Source organism: Melanaphis sacchari, unplaced genomic scaffold (assembly GCF_002803265.2).
Source record: "Melanaphis sacchari strain LSU unplaced genomic scaffold, SCAv2.0 Contig146_pilon_pilon, whole genome shotgun sequence".
Lineage (NCBI taxonomy): Eukaryota > Metazoa > Arthropoda > Insecta > Hemiptera > Aphididae > Melanaphis > Melanaphis sacchari.
Genome location: NW_020270633.1, coordinates 238,128 through 256,676, shown reverse-complemented (window position 1 = coordinate 256,676; position 18,549 = coordinate 238,128). Strand labels below are relative to the sequence as shown.

Sequence of the window (18,549 nt, the reverse complement as noted above, 5' to 3'; positions counted from 1 at the left end):
ACGCGATCCCTTTCCGGCGGGGCGGGGTGGGTCGATCGGATGGCAGTGCGTCCGGTGGCCGACGGGCCGCGGGGCCGGTGTGACCAACGCGATTTTGCGCGGCGATTGACGTCATGGGTCGCGATTTTATCATAATAATAATGAATTGTTTATTTATAAATAAAAGTTATTTATTAGCATAGGAGAGAAAAGAGAGAGAAAAAAAAAAGTTGAAAACATTAAAAACAAGCCAGGGGAAGAGAGGACTTACCTTCTCGCGGGTGCGACGGACGGCGGTATTTTTAATTCCCTTTTCCGTTTCTCGTTTCTATAGCGCGCGCGCTGCTGCTCTCTCGTTACGCCGTGTCTTGCCGGTCTGTCCCGTATCCGTCTCCGATTCCGACGTCGTCGGCCTCTCCGTTCTGGGTCTTCCTCAACACACACTGAACCGAACGACGACTGCCTGCGAGCTACTTACGTACCTGCTGGCCGGTGCGGTTGTTTAAACATTTTCGTTTGTGTGTCACAAGTGTTCTTTTATAAGCCCTAAGGTGAGTTCGAATATACATAGGTTGTATATTATATTATTATATTATGCTAAAGCTCGTCGCCGCTCTTCAACTCACTTTCTCGGTACCACACGTCATAATATTATTAACATATCAAGTGGCAACTGCCTTGAACGTGTAATTCTCGTTGTAGCTTACCAGCTACCCGATTCACTGACTACAATAGCCCCGCACTAATGTTTAATAACAACATAGACTACCATAAAGTTTATGCATGGTGATTATCGCGTGCGTTTGTTTTGTTTGTTTGGCGGTCCATCCGTTTTGCGTCCGGCGGATCTGCAGGTTCAAATAATGGCTGATCAAAGGTTCTGTTTGCGGTGGAACAACCACCAGCCTAACCTGGTGAACGTCATGACGGGCCTGTTGAACAGTGAGATGTTCGTGGACGCCACTATCGCCGCCGAGGGCCGGAAAATACAAGTGCACAAAGTCGTGTTGTCTGCGTGCAGCAGTTATTTTCAAGTAAGACCCAAAATCCTTGGAATTAAAATCCTAACCATTGGTTGTGTGCGGTCTTTATAGTTTCTTTCCATTTTCTTACTAATGATTACATCTTAACCATTGATCGAATGTTCTCGTTCTTAGTGGTCCGTTATCGATCGCTGGTGTTTAGATTCAATGTTAAATATATGTTATTGATGACCGACGTTTCTTTTGTGTTGGGCGGCATGCATATATAGTCTTCTATGCTAAATGAACGTGTTATTAATAATGTATACATTATTGGTACTTCTTCAGGTCAAATGAACCAATACTTTATTATACGAGTGTTTGATATTAACTACTGTGCGGCTCAATCACTATAATAGTTGAGTTAAATCGTCGGTAAATAACATAATTTATTATTATTCTAAATAGATAGTAACAAAAATATATAAGGATCTCTACTAATGATTAATTAATCAATTAAATAATGACGTACTGCAGTGAAATAAACAGTCATGTAAACCCATAAGCTTTCCTACAGCAATTAATCTTTGATACAATAATATCACTATTATAATCATACATTAGCATATATGCTTATAAAAGCGTATAAATATTATACTAGTTTTAACATGGTCATAAAATTATTACATTTTGAATTTTTTTATTATTAATCAATATTCAGTTATTTTGATAATTAAAGATATGTATTAATATATTATCTAGTACCTATAAACAAAATATATTTAAAAGATAAATTTTTAAAATAAAAAAAAAACATGACTGATAAGAAATTCTATTGAAACATATTAAATGTATTCAATATACTATAATATTATAGTATATATATTTGTATTATATTGTTATTATTTTTTTCAATGATAGCTAATTTTTATTACTATTAGGTAGTGCGTCAAGATTATCTAAATATTACTTTATCACGTCTTATACATTAGTGTTCAACTTCAGAAATAATCTATATTATTAGATGTTATCTATTATTTATTATAATTATGAATTATTTCAAAGATATCTACATGTCATATTTTATCTTTGACCAATGTCATAAAAAATATATAAAATTGAAACTTTCACTTTTCCTATTTTGTAGCCAAATAACTTAAAATAGGTAAACATTACTCATAAAAATATTTACTTAGATATTAATGTATAGTTATTTTGGGAGAAGTACATACAGTTTTTGGTAAAAATATTAAAGAAATTATTTGCATTCGCTTATTGTGTACAGGGAATAAATTTTATTAAAATTTCCAGAAATTATATATGTTTACCAAGTTATAATATTTTATATCTGATTGAAATATATATATATATATATATATTTATCTTTCATAAATTTTTGTTTAAATTGGTGATAATTTCATTTTTTTTTATTTTACTATCATGTGTTGGTTGTTTTCTTTTGTACATAAAAATGTTGTCATTAGCAAAATAAATATATATATATATATTTATTTTTATAAGAATCCTTAAGTTATAAATTTAGATAATTAATAACTAATAACTAAATGCTTAAACAATGTCTGAATAAAACATTTAAGACAATAAAAATGTATCTAATGTAGTAATTGGTACATTTTTAGTTCTGAGTCAAGTAGTTTTCTTTTTGAATTTTGGGTAGCTAAATAAATGCAATCATAAAACCAACGATTCAATGAATTTATTATGAAATGAAGACATAAAATATGAAAATGTATAATTATTTTTGTTCTGAATTTAGCAAACAAATATTTAAATACATTTTTAGTGCAATAAAATCTATTCTTTAGTTTTAAGTTTAAAAATAAAGACTTATTTAATTAAATACTGGAAAAATATATGTAGGGTATAAATTAGCACTTGATAAATGTTGTAAAAAGTTATGCTTTCTTAATTTAAACATTGCTTAGAAAAGAAAAATGCAAAGAATAGTGCTATGATAAATGCTTGAAAATATTAAGGAGATTTAAAACTACAATTTCCTGCTAAAATGACCTATTTTAAGTATAACATACTGACCTGTTTAATTGGATAATAAAGATTTCTTAACACATTAAGATCCTTGTCTTATCATCTTTTAATTTTACTAATAACTTTTAACAAACTTGAACTTAACTTAGCTATCAGAATGTAAATGTTTATAAATATTTATCAGTAATTTACTTTTCTACATAAGTAAATTATTGATAAAGTAGTTCATAAAAAAAAAAAACATAAGTTTAAATAAGTTTTTAATATCAAATTTGCATCATTGGATCAATTGGTTTAATGAAATAAAGTTGTTCAATATATCCTAAAAAATATTACCTTATAGAACTTTTTGCAATTGGTTGATTTAAATTCATTTAATGACTTATTTTAAACATTAGCTATCAATTTTATTTGAACTTTTGTTGTAAAAAATAATTTCATCGTTTCTTTAAATTAAATGTTTATTTACTGTTATAGATGCTTTTCAACGAAACACCTTGTCAACATCCAATAATCATAATCAAAGACATGTCATATAATCATTTGAAAACATTAATAGAGTTTATGTACTATGGTGAAGTTAACATCTCTCAAGATCAACTCCCAATTATTTTAAAAGTAAATTTTATTGTATTGTATTGTATTAATTAAACATTAATCATTAAAATATTCTAAGGCAGCGGAAAGCTTACAAATAAAAGGGTTGACAGAGAAAACTATGTTTCCCTTTGCTACAACACGACATGCAGAAACTGAATATAGTTTGTTGTCACCCTCGGCAAAACGAAAAAAAATGCATCTCATGAAAACATCCAGTGATAAATCTGAACACAATAGTTCTATTGAAGATATTTCAGTAACTGAACAAGATAATATGTCAACTGTACGTATTTATTAATATACAAATAAATCAATTTTATAAACATGTAATCACTTGTATTTTTTTTATAGAGATCTCAACCTACATCACAAGGACAAGAAACATCAAAACCTATTAGTGTAAGCAAACAATCATCCACAGATAACCATACCACAATTGTTCATCACAAACCTGAGGGTATGCTTAATTATAATTAATATCATTACATTTGTAGTCTAGTACTTATTTACCTTTTATTGATTAGTTTAAGTTTAATATGCAATTTATTTTTGTAAGTTTTGATTCTGTTTTGTATTTAGTTCAACATTTTAATGAAAGCCTTATTTATATCTTTAAAATTAATGTACATAAAAAAGCATGTTCTTTTTCATTTATTATACAGTTTTGTAGGATAATAATTATTTTTGCTAAGCCAATCCAAAATATGAGTAACTATTTAGATGAGTGAATAGTTTCAAAAACGTTCAACCTGTAAAAGCTCACTTTAAAGAGTTGCTTAATTGCATAATTAAATATGTCTTTAAATATATTTCTTCTTGAAAAATTAATTTTTGTGTCTTCTTTTCTTTCCATTTTAAATATCTTATTTATCAGAAATTTTTATTACAAATTACAACATTTGCTAACAGGTTGGTCGTTTTTGGAGCAGCTCTCTGATTGCCCGCCTCACAGTGTCTACGCCATACCCAAAGCCAAAGCAGTATCCAAACCAGAGAATAAAGTACGCAAAAAACGAGAACCTGGTATACGTGAAAGTGATCGTTTTAAAGAAGCTCTTGAAGCTGTACGTGTGGGCCGTATGGGATTTTGTCGTGCTGCTCAAGAGTATGGAATAAATAACCGTACATTGTGGCTTGAATACAAAAAAAAAGGTTATCCTGTTCATCGAAAAGGTCAGTCTTCCTCATCAATTCCTGTACCCTCACCAGCATCATCAATCAATGGCCAATCATCTGAGCAAGTGTATCAAGCACCACTATATGAACCGTCAACATCTCAAACCTCAGCAGTTGATCATCCTGCTTATGTTTCACAAATGTATTCACAGCCTCTGACAGTAATAAACCCATGTTATTATTCTTCACCTGCACCTTCAATATTTTCAACAGACAACCATACATAAATTATGGGTTTATTTATTAAAAAATCATGTTTTTATTTTGTTTCCTTTTATTTTAGTTAATAATTTCACTTTTGCTGGTTTGCACAAATAGTTTATAATATTAATAATTGAACGATTCATTAATATTTAATGATACTTCCATCACAGTTTATATTTTTGTATGTTTAAGGGATTGTTAAGTATTTAATGACTCGTTAAATCTCTTTTAAACAGATGATTGTGCAATCTGGTGGTTAATCTTAAATTATTTATTTGTATAGAAATTATGATTATAAAATATTATTAGGTTTAATTTGATTTGTATAACAAAAATATTTTCAAATGTAATGTATATTGAAATATAAACTAATGTATTTTGTATATTTGTTGTGTTTATTTACCTTGAATTTGATAAACAATGATGATAATAATAATAATTATAATAAATTTAATTAAAATTAAAAGTGCTGACAGAAAATATTAAAAATGGATATTTTAATTTTCCAGTTACTAAACGAATTAAGACTCTAGTACGTCAACCTCATATAAAAATCAATGATAGTGAAATGAGTACAGATACTTCAATAGTTAAAAACGAAATAAGTGATGAATCTGAACCAGTGATCCGGGTACTTGAGAGGCAGTGTTCAGAGCCTAACCCATCATCGACCAACTCATTAGCTGTTCCTAAACCAACCATAGTCAAACAAATATCTCAGCCATCTGAACCCAGTTCAACAGCTAGAGGCTTCTACAATGACGAACTGCCCACTAGTGTATCACAGGTAATCTTTACATTGTGTATTAATATTATTTGCAACATATGTTAGCATAATATTATGAATGCTATAATTGTTAATGAATATAAACTACATTATAGATAAACACAAATGATTCTTATAACGGATCAACACGATCTGATCATTGTCCATTGTTACGTTCTGGACCAGCACTTGGATGCAGTTTCTGTTGGAACACAATAGACACCCGTGGAAGGTTTTTAAGACGTAAAACTAAATATCACTGCCCTGAATGCAATATAAACCTTTGTTTGGTTCCTTGTTTTCAGGTGATTATTCAATTAAATATAATACAATCATTATCTATGATACTAATCTATTTAATTTTTGAAAAAAAACTATTATATATTTTTTTGTTAAAATATACTTTTCATTTGTTATTATTATTCATTATTTACTTTTTAATAAGAAATATGTTAGTCATTTCTCAAACAATTTCTTTCAATGCCACTGTATTTGACAAATTAAACTTCTTTGTATTCTAATATTGTATTATCTCACCTCTGTTTTCATTTTTTTTTTATGACAATAAAATCTATGTATAATTTTGCATGACATTTATTTATTTTGTCATTCAGGAGTTTCATGAAAAACAAATTCAGACAAAATCCACTGATATTCCTACAATAGATCATCCTCGGAATCAAAAGGTGACAGAAGACGCAGCAGTATAATCATCACCCGTGATATCAATTTATTATAACTCAAAATATTTAACAAAACGTTACCATTTGCTACTACTTAAGAAATTGTTCTAATTTTATTTTAGTCTAGAACAAAATGATACATAATTATTATTATTATAAATATATATTTATTATATATTTTATGTGTTCAAGATTGTTATTTTTTCAAAGTTGAATAATTTACCATCACTTGTGAAAATATAAAACATTAATTTTATTTATAATGTAACCTTGTTTATTGTTATTTTTACCTTGTTAGATATTTTAAGCATGGTTTCATCAAAATAAGATAAGCTAGAGTACTCAGATTACCAACGTCTAACAATCACCATAATATAGGTTTAATTTGATATATTTATTAAATTTTTAGGCTTGTTTAATGAATAATTTGATGTGAATTGTTATACTTGTTACATTTTTAGTAAAATTTATTGAAAATTTTCTACATTCTACCATAATCCATGAAAACAAAAAATGTTATAGTATTAGAATTTTTTGTTTCAATATTATAAACTAGTCGATCTGCATGGCATTACCTTAACCAGGGTCTAAAATATCTGTAAAATAGCTGTAAATAGGGGGGGGGGGGTAATAAGAATTATAGGTGTTTTTTTTCTCATTAACAAAATTTTTATTATGTATTTATAATTAAAGGGCCTGTCCAACTGTGGTGAGAGCGCGGAGCCCCGCTCTGCTCGTAACTAATTGATGACTTCAGTTTGTATACTGAGTATCAAAAAAAAAAATTTCTAACCCAGAAATGTTTTTCATATTTAGGTCTTTTTAATTTTCTTAAGGGATGAATTTGGAAAATCTCTCTTTATGGGTCTCTACATCATAAAATAAAACTACTTATCAAATATCACTTTAAGTTTCAGCAGTACTAGTGGGTGATGATAAATCTAAGTTAATAATTGATAAAATTATTTAGTTACTTTGTAATAAAGGCTACAATTATCAATCAACTCAACAAATGTTAATTTTATTAAATTTATGTAAAATAACGTAGAAAACAAGTTTAATAGTTTGTAGCTAAATGGATAACTATGATCTATTTGAAACTATAACTTGCAATACATATCTATTACTTTTTTGCCTTTGGAGAAGTACAATTGTGCTTAGGCACACTCATCTAAAAATTGTTTTTAAATAATCATACGTATGTACTTATACTATTTTTGTTTAGAATTTAATTTCTTTATAAAAACAATTTTCAATGTTCAGTTATTTTAATATTAAATCATAAGAATGCAATTTTGTACATCTTTAATGCTAATTTTACTTAAAATATTAGCAAGGATAAAAGGTTTGATATTTATTCATAAGTCACATAATAGTATAGTATTGATCACATTTCAGTTGAGGATTTAATAATGATCTATAATTATCCAAATTCCAACTTTAACACGAAAGTAAGAAATTGTTAACTTTTTATAAATATTGATGAAGTACATAATACTATTAGATTAAAACTACAAAATAATGTATCACGTAAACTGTCAACATCAACAAGATTTTTGATATATGCCCAGAGTATTCAAGGATGTTAAGGAAATGTATAATAAACAATATTTTATGAATAAAAAAATTAAAAACTTATTTTGTTTTAATTCAAATATACAATGTATATTTAAAATAAATGAAATAATAGATGGAAATTAACGATTAGACTTGGCCACACGCTCGAGTTCATCTTTTTTCTTGATAGCATAAGAATTCGACGATCCCTGTAAAAAAAAAAATTATTCATTTATTGTTTAATCAACCCAAGTATAGTTTTAACTAACCTTAGCAGCATTGATCAATTCATCAGCTAAACATTCAGCAATGGTCTTGATATTTCTAAACGCAGCTTCTCGGGATCCCGTACACAACAACCAAATGGCTTGGTTGACACGTCTTAATGGGGAAACATCAACAGCTTGACGCCTGACTGTACCAGCTCTACCAATACGTGTGGAATCTTCTCGTGGTCCGCTGTTAATAATGGCTTTGACAAGCACTTGTAATGGATTTTCACCAGATAACAGGTAGATAATTTCAAAAGCGTGTTTGACAATGCGAACAGCCATCAATTTCTTTCCGTTATTGCGTCCGTGCATCATTAAAGAGTTGGTCAAACGTTCAACAATAGGGCATTGAGCCTTACGGAAACGTTTAGCAGCATAACGACCAGCAGAATGAGGAACATATTTAGCATACTTTTCTTTGACGGCAATGTAATCCTATAAAGTTGAAATGTTTCAATTACTAATGTCTACTCGATAATAACTTGATTACAAATCATATACAAATTAAATTAAATTGTATCATACTTGTAAAGACATATCAGAAACTTCAACATCATCACAACTCCATCTGCCAAATAATTTCACTTCTGGTAATTCAGCCGCAATTTGTACAGGGGCTGAATCTACATTAATTGATACTCCAACATCTCCCCAGTCTTCGTCAGCCATGATGATTCTAAAATGAAAAATAATTTAAAACACTAAAAAAAAAAATTAGGGAACTAACTATCAAAACAACAAAATTATCTTGTTTTTATGAAATTAAATAAATTAAATAAAAACACTAATTTTACAATCATAAGATTGTATAACAGGTCTTAAAATTGTATTTATGAAGATATTAAAAGTAAGATCAGTATTTACACTACTAAAACATTAGTTCTAGGGGAAAATCGCGTTAGACAGAAATCTTAATAGAATGCAAGTCAAATCACTCGGCTGACAAAGTTACTCGTAAATAAAATTATTAAAATAACGAATACAATATACCTATCTGGACTAAGGGCCTAGTTTTAGAAGTAAATTGAAAAATCAAACAAATTACCTGCTAGGGACAATTCAAAAAATGGTGGAACAGATTTGTGAATACCAAAGCACACGATTTTAATGAAATCACAATAAGTACGTCAAGGAAAAGTTAGTAAGTTTAGATTCAACAGATTTAGAATTTGTCGTGTTTTGAGGTTAGCCATGTGTAATTATAATAGTTAACTTTTGTCATAGTCACCAATTCTATAGAAAATTTAGCAGAACTGCCGAAGCCGACATTAATATAGTTCAATGAGGCGTATTTATAAATAAATTCCTTACTTGTGTTTTCCTTGCTGATCAAATCGAAAATTTTCCGAATCCGGAAGGTCGGAACGCGGAGAAGCTAAACAATAATTCCAAACGAAAGAGAGCGGTCGTGGAAACGGCGACGGAACACGGCGACGAGGCGATATCGCGACTTCGCCGTATTGGTTACACTGTGACAGAATACATCAGGTTTGCAGTGTCGCCAACAAACAAGCATTAACCAAAGATGATTTAGATAGTTGTGTTGTGGTCCTTTGCAAACCGCATCGAGATAAAGAATAAATATAACAGATAATAGATTATGTATTCCTTATCACAATTTTCGATAGCTGCTTCGTACGCCGATCTCGTGTTCAATGCACTTTGTAATTCATAATTCATAAACTGTCGAACTAAGATATTTTAGGACTCAGTTTGTGGAGTACCGTTTACATCAGGATTTTTGAAATTATGTTCTGATCTCGTAGCAATCTGGAAAATTAAACATTGTAAATTATTTAATAGTTTTTTTTTCATTCGTCATGTCTTTAGCAGAACCCAGAAAACGACGAAAAAATGCTATACAAAGTATTAATTTGTCGGCCCCAAATCACTGGGCAAATGGTAACTATTGTTGAGCACTATTATTTTTTAATGCTATTATTATAAACTATATCTGATATAACATTATACCGTTGCTTTTATCTTAAAACTATTTGAACCTCTGCATTTTTATTACCTATGTCCTACATAATTAGACTTTTGTTAATTTTAATCAGATGATTCAAAATTTGGTCAGCGGATGCTTGAAAAATTTGGTTGGTCTAAAGGATCTGGTCTTGGAAAAAATAAACAAGGAATATCAGAAAATATAAGAGTTGAACACAAAGTTCACCCTACAGGTAATTAATTTAAGTTATTATTGTCTTCAAATTCACCACAACCCACTCATAAAGAACTTCTCCTTCCTAACTATGCCTGGAAACTCTAGATGTCATCTAAAAAATAACTGGTGCCGTAACTTGTTACAAGATAAAATATAGATAACAGACAACAATCCCCCTGGTCATTGTCTTTGATAAGTGACTCAAATTATTAATGAATAAATATTCTATCTTCTCATAAACTCAATGTGCTAAAAACTATAGATTGTGTATCTAACTAAATGATTAATTATTTTATAATTAAATATGAATTACAGGTCTTTAATATAGTACAATACTTAAAAAATATTAACAATAAGATGTACTAACTGTATTAATTTATTACGTTTTATCTAGCAATTCGCCAAGATATTTTACTACATTTAAAAAAAAAAAGAGTATTAGAAAATATTGTATCTTCATTTTTCAATTATATCAATATGTATAATTTTCGTAGGACTAGGATTTATAGCAAATAATGCAGATGATTGGTTCAAAGCAGGCGAAGATTATTCACGCTTATTATCTCAGTTAACAGAGAAGTTTGACCAATACCAAGCACTATCAGAATCAAATAGAGATATATCTTCTAAAAAATCACTTGTTCAAAATTCACTAAATTCAAGATCAAGAGTACAGTAAGTATTAAAAAACAAAAATGTTTGTTTAAGATTTAAATAGTTTTTATTAATTCCATTAATAATTAAAAAATATTAATAAGTCAAAATGTCACACGTCACAAAATATGTTTTTATTTGTTAAACTGTAATGATATCTGTAAAAGTAAAAATTATATAATTTTAGAACGATTAAGTTTTATTAAATAATTAGGATTGATATAAAATTATGATGGAATAATTAAATTAATAATTGAACTATTGCTTAGCAAAAAAATATCTGTTTTCAATGTTGATATTAAACATTTACATAATACACATTATGAGGAAAACATTAATTTATCTGTCAAATATTTTAAAAAGCAAATTGTAATCAAATGTTGTTAATTTTTTAGTTTTTAATATGTAGATTACTTAAAATTAATATTCATGGATTTATTAATTTAAATAAGTTATTTCTAAAAATACTAAACTTTTCAGAGATTTACCTATTGTAAATTTTAATAATAAAATTTATTCTTAAGGAATTCTTTTTTATATATTTTTCTTATAATGTATACTTTCTAAATTTATTTAGATATATTTTGTAGAAACTTTGACTAATGAACTCAAACTTTTCATTCCCATATCAGACATTTTACCTATAGTGGAATTTGTATTTATTTATTCCAATTAATATTAAGTTTTATATGTATATTAATATTTTTGCATGAAATATATTAGTAATTTATTATGTTTTTCAGTTACCACAAATTTACCAGGGGAAAAGATTTAACGCAATACAAAAGTGAAGAATTGACATGCATATTAGGAAAAGGTGTTAAAGATAACGATGAAAGTTCAAATGGTTTAAATATGAAAGAATATTTTGAATCCAAAAAAGAACGTAAAAATTTACAAACAGATAAACATGATACATCATCAAGTGGTGAAGATTGTACAATTATTAATAATAATAATATGGAAGAAGAAACTGCTATAAAAGGAGAATCGGAAACCGAAGAACTTGAAGTAAATACTACGCTATTGAAAAAAAATAAACGCAGAGCCAAACAGCTAAAAGATACTGAGCTTATATCTACAAATTCAGATGAAATTCAGTTAAAGAAAAAAAAAAAAAAAAATGAAAGAACTCGCCTGTGAAAAAATTGATGATATTGAACTGTCAAAAAAAAAAACTAAGAAAAATAAATTACCCATCAACGAAAATGTAGATGAAGTGTCAGAAGAAGATGACTACAAAACAGTAGTTAAAAATGATGCTGATGAACAAGACTCAGAATTGGTTTTGACGAATAAATATCAAAATTTAGTTGATCTTTTAATAGAGAACAGTTCTGCTGGTACTACATTTTGTAAAGATTCATCATTGAGTCCTTTGTTCCAAAAAAAAATAAAAGAGTTTGCTGATAGTGTTGCACACCAATGCTCGACCACAGTTGGTTCTACTGAAGTAAAACTATCATCAAAAAAAGAAGCATCTCCTAAACCAATAACTTTGAATCCGGATGCTGAAAATTTTGTTAAGGACTTTGAGGAACAGAAATCAAAATCTCTTGAGATTATATCTAAACGTCAAGAAATGGCAAAGTATGTAAATGAAAAATCAATGTTTATTGCCAATCACGGGGATGTGTTATTCTTTGGTAGTAATATAAATGATATCAAAGGCTATGGTGAATGGTAAATTAAATTTTATAATAAATAACAATATTCTTCAATATTTATTCTGTTAATTATTTCAGAAGTTATTACAAATAAAAATATAATAAAAAATAATATCAATTTGTGTTTGTTATATTTTATAAGTTTTTGGTGCTGATGATGTGAATAAAGTGAGAAGCGCAGTCATAATACTGACTAAGATTGTTTTATAATTGAATAAAAGTGTTTCTGACCAAGAAAATTGCATATTCTGTTTGAGCAGCCACACAATTCTACCATACTCCTTGAATCTCATCTGTAACCAGTTAATTTAAGGTTTTTTGGTGATTCAAGTATTGATAAAGGTGTATCTACCTAAAGTTGTGTTTATGACATCTGTATTAAAAAAGAACTATCAAGTTTTTGCGAGTTTTAGCATCATATCACTTGAAATACCAATTTTAAAATTTATAAAGCCATATAGAAGGTACCTATCAATTTATTTTTTATTGAAACACTTAAGAGGAGACCACATCCTCATGTTTTGTCTCTGTCTTACATAACTATGTATAACAAAGCAAATTTCTGTTTAACATAATCTATCTTATGTGATTAGCTTTAATATTGTAGTAAAATTACCTATTATCAAACTTAAAAGTAATAATATTATACAGGCTATCTCATAGACTTATGAATATTATCATTTTAAAGTAAATTATAGTTATTTGAAATGTTCATGACTCACTTTAAAATTATAATAATTTATAAAAGTCTCTAAGATGGCCTACATAATAGACTTACCTTTAAGTTTGATAATAGATAATTTTACTTCAATGTTAAAGTTAATAATATAAAATGGATTCTTCTGAATGCAAATTTTTTATGTTGTGTATATATGTAGTATGTAAGATGGAGACATCACATATGGATCTGGCATCATCTTAAAAGGTTAAATTAATCCAAGGATGAATGTAATATTGAATACTGAAGTTTTAATTAGTATAATTATGAACATTATAATTGTAAGAATATTATTCTCATAAATGTAAACAACAATGTTAAGGAAATGCTATCTATAAAAAAAAAAAAAAAATACATTGCTATTTCATCTTCAATTGTGTAGTTCATTTTACGTGACAAATATATTGTGTAATTGAATGTCATAATTAAGCTATAGTATGTGTTAGCCTAATAGAAAATTTAATAATTAAATAGGTATTTTTTGATTATATTATTAATTCCAAATGTAATATAAAGGCTTTGAATTTCCTTTTTGCTCTCTAAATTGTATTAATACTAATACATATGTAACTAAAACAGAACAGACCTATAAAAATAAATAAATATTTATTAAATACATCTAAATGTAAGCGTAGGTGTTAATAAAAATTATGTTTGATATGTAACTTAATAATATCAACTCACACTTCTAACGAGACTCATGTTGAATATAATAAAACCTCCAATTGACGCAGTAACGTTTCTTATATTTGCTCGGATATAAAAAATGTTGAGCTAAATAAGTAAACATTTGAAGAATAAATTATTTTTTTTACATGGGTAGATGAGTAAATATATAGGTACGTAACATTATACATAGATATAAGACTAACCACTTTTTTAATTTCCATGTTCATGTTATATCTGTTGCGAAGCTTCAGTTTTTCTAGACTCGCCAAAATTCTTTTAGACTAACAAACAAATAACAAAAATTATTTTACTTTTTAAATATTCAGTTTTTAATGTTTTTGTACAATATATTAATAATATATCAATTCAAAATTATATTTTTAGCATGTTGAAACCTGAAGATCATTCATTTAGTGGATCTTCGGATAGATCATAGCCCATAAGTACCTATTCGAGTTAATTCAATAATTTCAACAGCAATTATATTTTAAGAAAAAAAAAAATTTTAATATGAACATTGAACATATTCAAAAAATATAGGTAGGTAGGTACTAAAAAATGTCCGCTCCAAATCTTAGACGTGCAGTACTGCATATTATAGAATAGATTGTTGAACTAATTTCTAATATAAAATTACAGATTACAGTTATACATTTAATTGATTTTAAAAATGTATGACTTGCGTTCAAAACCATCACAATCAAATACGACGCAACAAGATACGTAAGTTCATAAATTACGTATATTTATTACATAAATACATTTATTCAAGTCTAAATAATAATACTATTATACAACAGACACTTTTACAGTATCATTCGAGTATCACTGTTTGAGGATACCTAATGTTTGAAAATCATAGGTATCTATAGCGGGCAAGCGGAATATGAACTATTTGATATTAAATTATTTATTTTTAATTACTAAATGGAATTTATTATATAGTAAATCAACTAGGAACATACCATCTCTATCATAGTACCCTCCTATCGGTGAAATTCAACTGACCAGTGACCTATTTGTTGTATATAAAATATTATATAATATGCTAGCAGGTTGTTTCTACATTCTCGTGTTATATTTAACTGAGCAAATTAAATTTATTATTATTTATTAGTAAGTAACTGATAAACCGGTATAGTAATTATACTATTTGGCTATTAATTATAATTATATAATTTACTTAATCTACTTAATCTATTGTCTATACTATACCTACAAATTTTTATGTGTGATTATTCTAGATAGTATTTTGATAGAAAAATAAAATTCGACCTGACTTAAAATCATGTCTAATATCTACAAAAGCGACCAATAAAAGGAGTTCATAGCTCTGTCTCTTTTTTCTTGCGTATTATATATATTATTATTATTTTATTATGTTTGGTGAATTCGACTGTTCACATTTGAGAACATCGACGAGTATTTAAAAGTCTAGCAACTCGCATGTACCTACAGTACATCATTTTGAAATACAGTCTTTTTGCACTTAGCTGGTATCTACCTACTACCTACCAAAGTACCTACCATTTACCAACTATAATATAAATGCAATAAGGCCGTTGAAGGTATTACTAAATTTTCTTATAGTTATCCATTTCTCCAAACACGATAATTATTTAAACTAAAGTGACCCAAGTTATTATTGAATTAAATTACATTTTACACTATTATAAAGACATTCTACTGAATAATACTAATTTTTTTTTTTAGTTATTTGTACGGTGCATTAAAAAAGCTACACTGGCAGACGTCAGATTCAGTGACTTTATTGGGATGTTGCATTACCTATTACGTCTAGTCTACAATACCCCAAAATTTTCAAAATATCGTTAATAAACAAAAAAAAAAAATAAATATTTTTTTTCGCATCAAATATATTTAAGTTTTTGTTCTTAAAAACGAGTCATGCTGCAATTCATCATGTTATAAATATCTTGAATTGTGTATAATTTATAATTTGCTGATAAGTAAGTAGAAGTGGGCATAGGCAAACACGTTTAATGTTATTTATATTTAATTCAGAATACTAGCCTTAGCTTTTAGTTTATTTAGTTTAACTATATTTTGTTGATGAATTTTTTTTTCAAATGTTGATGACCCTTTTACACACGCACCATGTTGCATTACAAAAAGTTAGCAACACCAAAAATGCAGTGGTGAAAAAAATCACGCGAATGTGGAGCCCCCCCCCCCCCAGACGCCAGTGTGCCAGTGCGCTTTTGGTACAATAATATTGCATATAGGCACCTCGCCGGACAGGCGGTCGCCGATAGTGCATAGCCACATCGTGTGCACCACGAATATGAACAGCTCGCCGAAGTGCTGGGCCATCAGATAAGGCGTGAACGAGGCCATGGGGCCGTCCTGCGTGGACGCGATCTCCAGCAGCCGGAATATGACCATTATGACGCGGATGATGTTGTAGACCCACTGCAAGAGCATTTCGGGCGCGTAGGCCCGGTTCACGTGGCCGGTGAGCGTGCACAGCTCGTCGTAGACGCCGGCCAACCGGGTCAGCGACCGGCCCGCGGACGCCGGGTCGCGGGCCACGTCCAGCGCCTCGACCATGTCGCTGACGCGGCCGAACCCGCGGGCCAGCACGTAGTACTGCACGAACACCAGCATGTAGACGGTGAACTGGCACATGCCGTTGAACCAATACGCGGCCACCACGGCCGGCGACACAACTAGCATGTACAGCTGCGTCAGCGAGGCGTACGCGGCCAGAGACGCGGGCCCGACGTACCGGACCGCCCGGGACAGGCCCTGGCGGACGGCCGGCGCCGCGTCCCGGGTGTCGTCCAGGAACCGGAGCGTCCGCTCGGCGCCCGCCAGCCCGGCGATCTTGTGCCACCGCCCGTAGAACATGGAGCACACCACGTTGGACGACGGGCCCACGTTCCGGTTGAGCAGCTCGATCAGCGCGAAACAGTACGACTCCCGCAAGCACGTCCGGAACGAGCCGGCCACGTACCATAAACCCTCCAAGTAGTTGTAATACACCACGAACGCGTTCAGACACGCGTACAGCATCCACACCGGTATCAGCCGCTTGTCGAACGAATACAGGTATCCGCCTGCGCACGACAACCAGCGCACAGCGATGTAAAATGTAAATGATAATATAATATAATATTATTGTAGGTATATGATATTATAGACGAGTGGTTTTGTAAAAAAATGGACGGGAAAACTTGGCAAACTTTAAATTCTACACTAAAATATTATTATATTACGATTAACTCGTTGTCGACTGTGAGCTTATCGCTTTCGTCGACGCGGCGAATTGATCGTAATATAAAATATATCAAATCATAAGTACTCGTATAATAAACGTACATCTCAGTCCGCACACAATACAATATGTCAAGTAGATTGGGTACAGGTACGTATTACTATTGATCCGTTGGTTTTATAATAAAAAACATTGATGCTTGTTTTGACGTATACATTTGAATATCACGCTTTGTTTCTGTCGATCGCTCGTTTTTTATGCTTAAGCTGTTTACTATATCTAAAATCTATTCTAGTATATATTATATATTTGAATTTATAGAATTGATCAGCGCTATTTTACAGTCTGACTGATGTACGGTTGTATTGAAGCTATAGGCATATATTTTAATATAGCTAATGCGTAAAAAAAATATTAATACATAATGAATATAATTAAATGATATTGACTACCTACCGGCTAAATGTTCTATGTTCCCATTGGGGTCGAAATCTTCTTTTATTTTCCTGCGTGTGTATGGCAGTCCAAAACATATGGCCATCAAGTGGGTCAATTTTAAGTACTCGTAACTCTCGTAGTTATTCATTTTAATTTTCGACGATAAAGTTTAATGAAAATAACAATAAAAAAACATATACTCGTATAGGTATTTGAGGAAAAACGATATTTTTTAAACTATACCATAATAATATTGTTATAATATTGTTTCTATAATAAATCGAATAAGTGAATTGTGTATATATGCTTAGACTGTGTTTACTATATACATTATAATTATGGAATAAATGTTATGTCATTTGTCACCATTAAATGTGTTATAAGGACATAAGGTAGTGTATTTTATTATATGTACAAAGCAATTTCTTTAAGTGTATTGTGAGTAGGTACTACTCAGACAAAAAAAAAATAAAAATAAAAATAAAAAGAGTATCAAATCAATTCAAATAAAATCTATTTATTAAAGTATCTAGGTTCCATAGCTATGAAATAATTAACAGAACCATCTCTCAACCTTGGTAAACTGAATTAGTTTAAATTTAGAAAACTATAGTTGCTAACAAAAAAAGCTTTAAAACTCTTTTTAAAAATTACTTTTAAAATAGACAAAATTGTTCATCTTACTATAGCTTTACCTGCCAAATACTCTAGTCTAGACAAAGTCATGCACATCATTAAAAACTTCCAATTAAAAAAGCTCCTGATCAACAACTTTTAGCTAAAAATCTCAAATAC

The 18,549-nt window shown here is 29.7% G+C and overlaps 3 protein-coding genes across 6 annotated transcripts; 2 read left to right on the top strand and 1 right to left on the bottom strand.

The window, feature by feature from the left end:
* Positions 1–198: 198 nt before the first annotated feature.
* Positions 199–6,522, top strand: LOC112591890 (longitudinals lacking protein, isoforms H/M/V-like). Of its 3 annotated transcripts, none has more exons than XM_025335823.1 (8): positions 199–530; positions 834–1,013; positions 3,426–3,566; positions 3,625–3,831; positions 3,900–4,005; positions 5,438–5,715; positions 5,811–5,999; positions 6,309–6,522. In XM_025335823.1, the coding sequence occupies exons 2-8, from the start codon at positions 843–845 to the stop codon at positions 6,402–6,404; spliced, it is 1,188 nt and encodes a 395-aa protein (XP_025191608.1). In that variant the 5' UTR covers positions 199–530; positions 834–842; the 3' UTR covers positions 6,405–6,522. The 3 variants fall into 3 exon arrangements, with proteins under 3 accessions (XP_025191608.1, XP_025191610.1, XP_025191611.1); XM_025335826.1 differs by lacking the exon at positions 199–530 and adding an exon at positions 1,290–1,376 and having other exon boundaries at positions 924–1,013; XM_025335825.1 differs by lacking the exons at positions 5,438–5,715; positions 5,811–5,999; positions 6,309–6,522 and adding an exon at positions 4,458–4,996 and having other exon boundaries at positions 217–530.
* Positions 6,523–7,996: 1,474 nt separating this feature from the next.
* Positions 7,997–9,637, bottom strand: LOC112591887 (40S ribosomal protein S5). Of its 2 annotated transcripts, none has more exons than XM_025335818.1 (4): positions 9,518–9,637; positions 8,732–8,882; positions 8,204–8,641; positions 7,997–8,143 (listed from the first exon to the last, which is right to left on the bottom strand). In XM_025335818.1, the coding sequence occupies exons 2-4, from the start codon at positions 8,873–8,875 to the stop codon at positions 8,075–8,077; spliced, it is 651 nt and encodes a 216-aa protein (XP_025191603.1). In that variant the 5' UTR covers positions 8,876–8,882; positions 9,518–9,637; the 3' UTR covers positions 7,997–8,074. The 2 variants fall into 2 exon arrangements, with proteins under 2 accessions (XP_025191603.1, XP_025191604.1); XM_025335819.1 differs by lacking the exon at positions 9,518–9,637 and adding an exon at positions 9,252–9,354.
* A 186-nt stretch (positions 9,638–9,823) lies between these two features.
* LOC112591886 (PIN2/TERF1-interacting telomerase inhibitor 1) lies at positions 9,824–12,747 on the top strand. The gene is given in 5 exon segments (XM_025335817.1): positions 9,824–10,108; positions 10,264–10,386; positions 10,865–11,045; positions 11,768–12,131; positions 12,133–12,747. Coding segments are annotated over 5 exon segments (1,329 nt in total). The 5' UTR covers positions 9,824–10,026; the 3' UTR covers positions 12,712–12,747.
* The last annotated feature ends 5,802 nt before the right edge of the window (positions 12,748–18,549 follow it).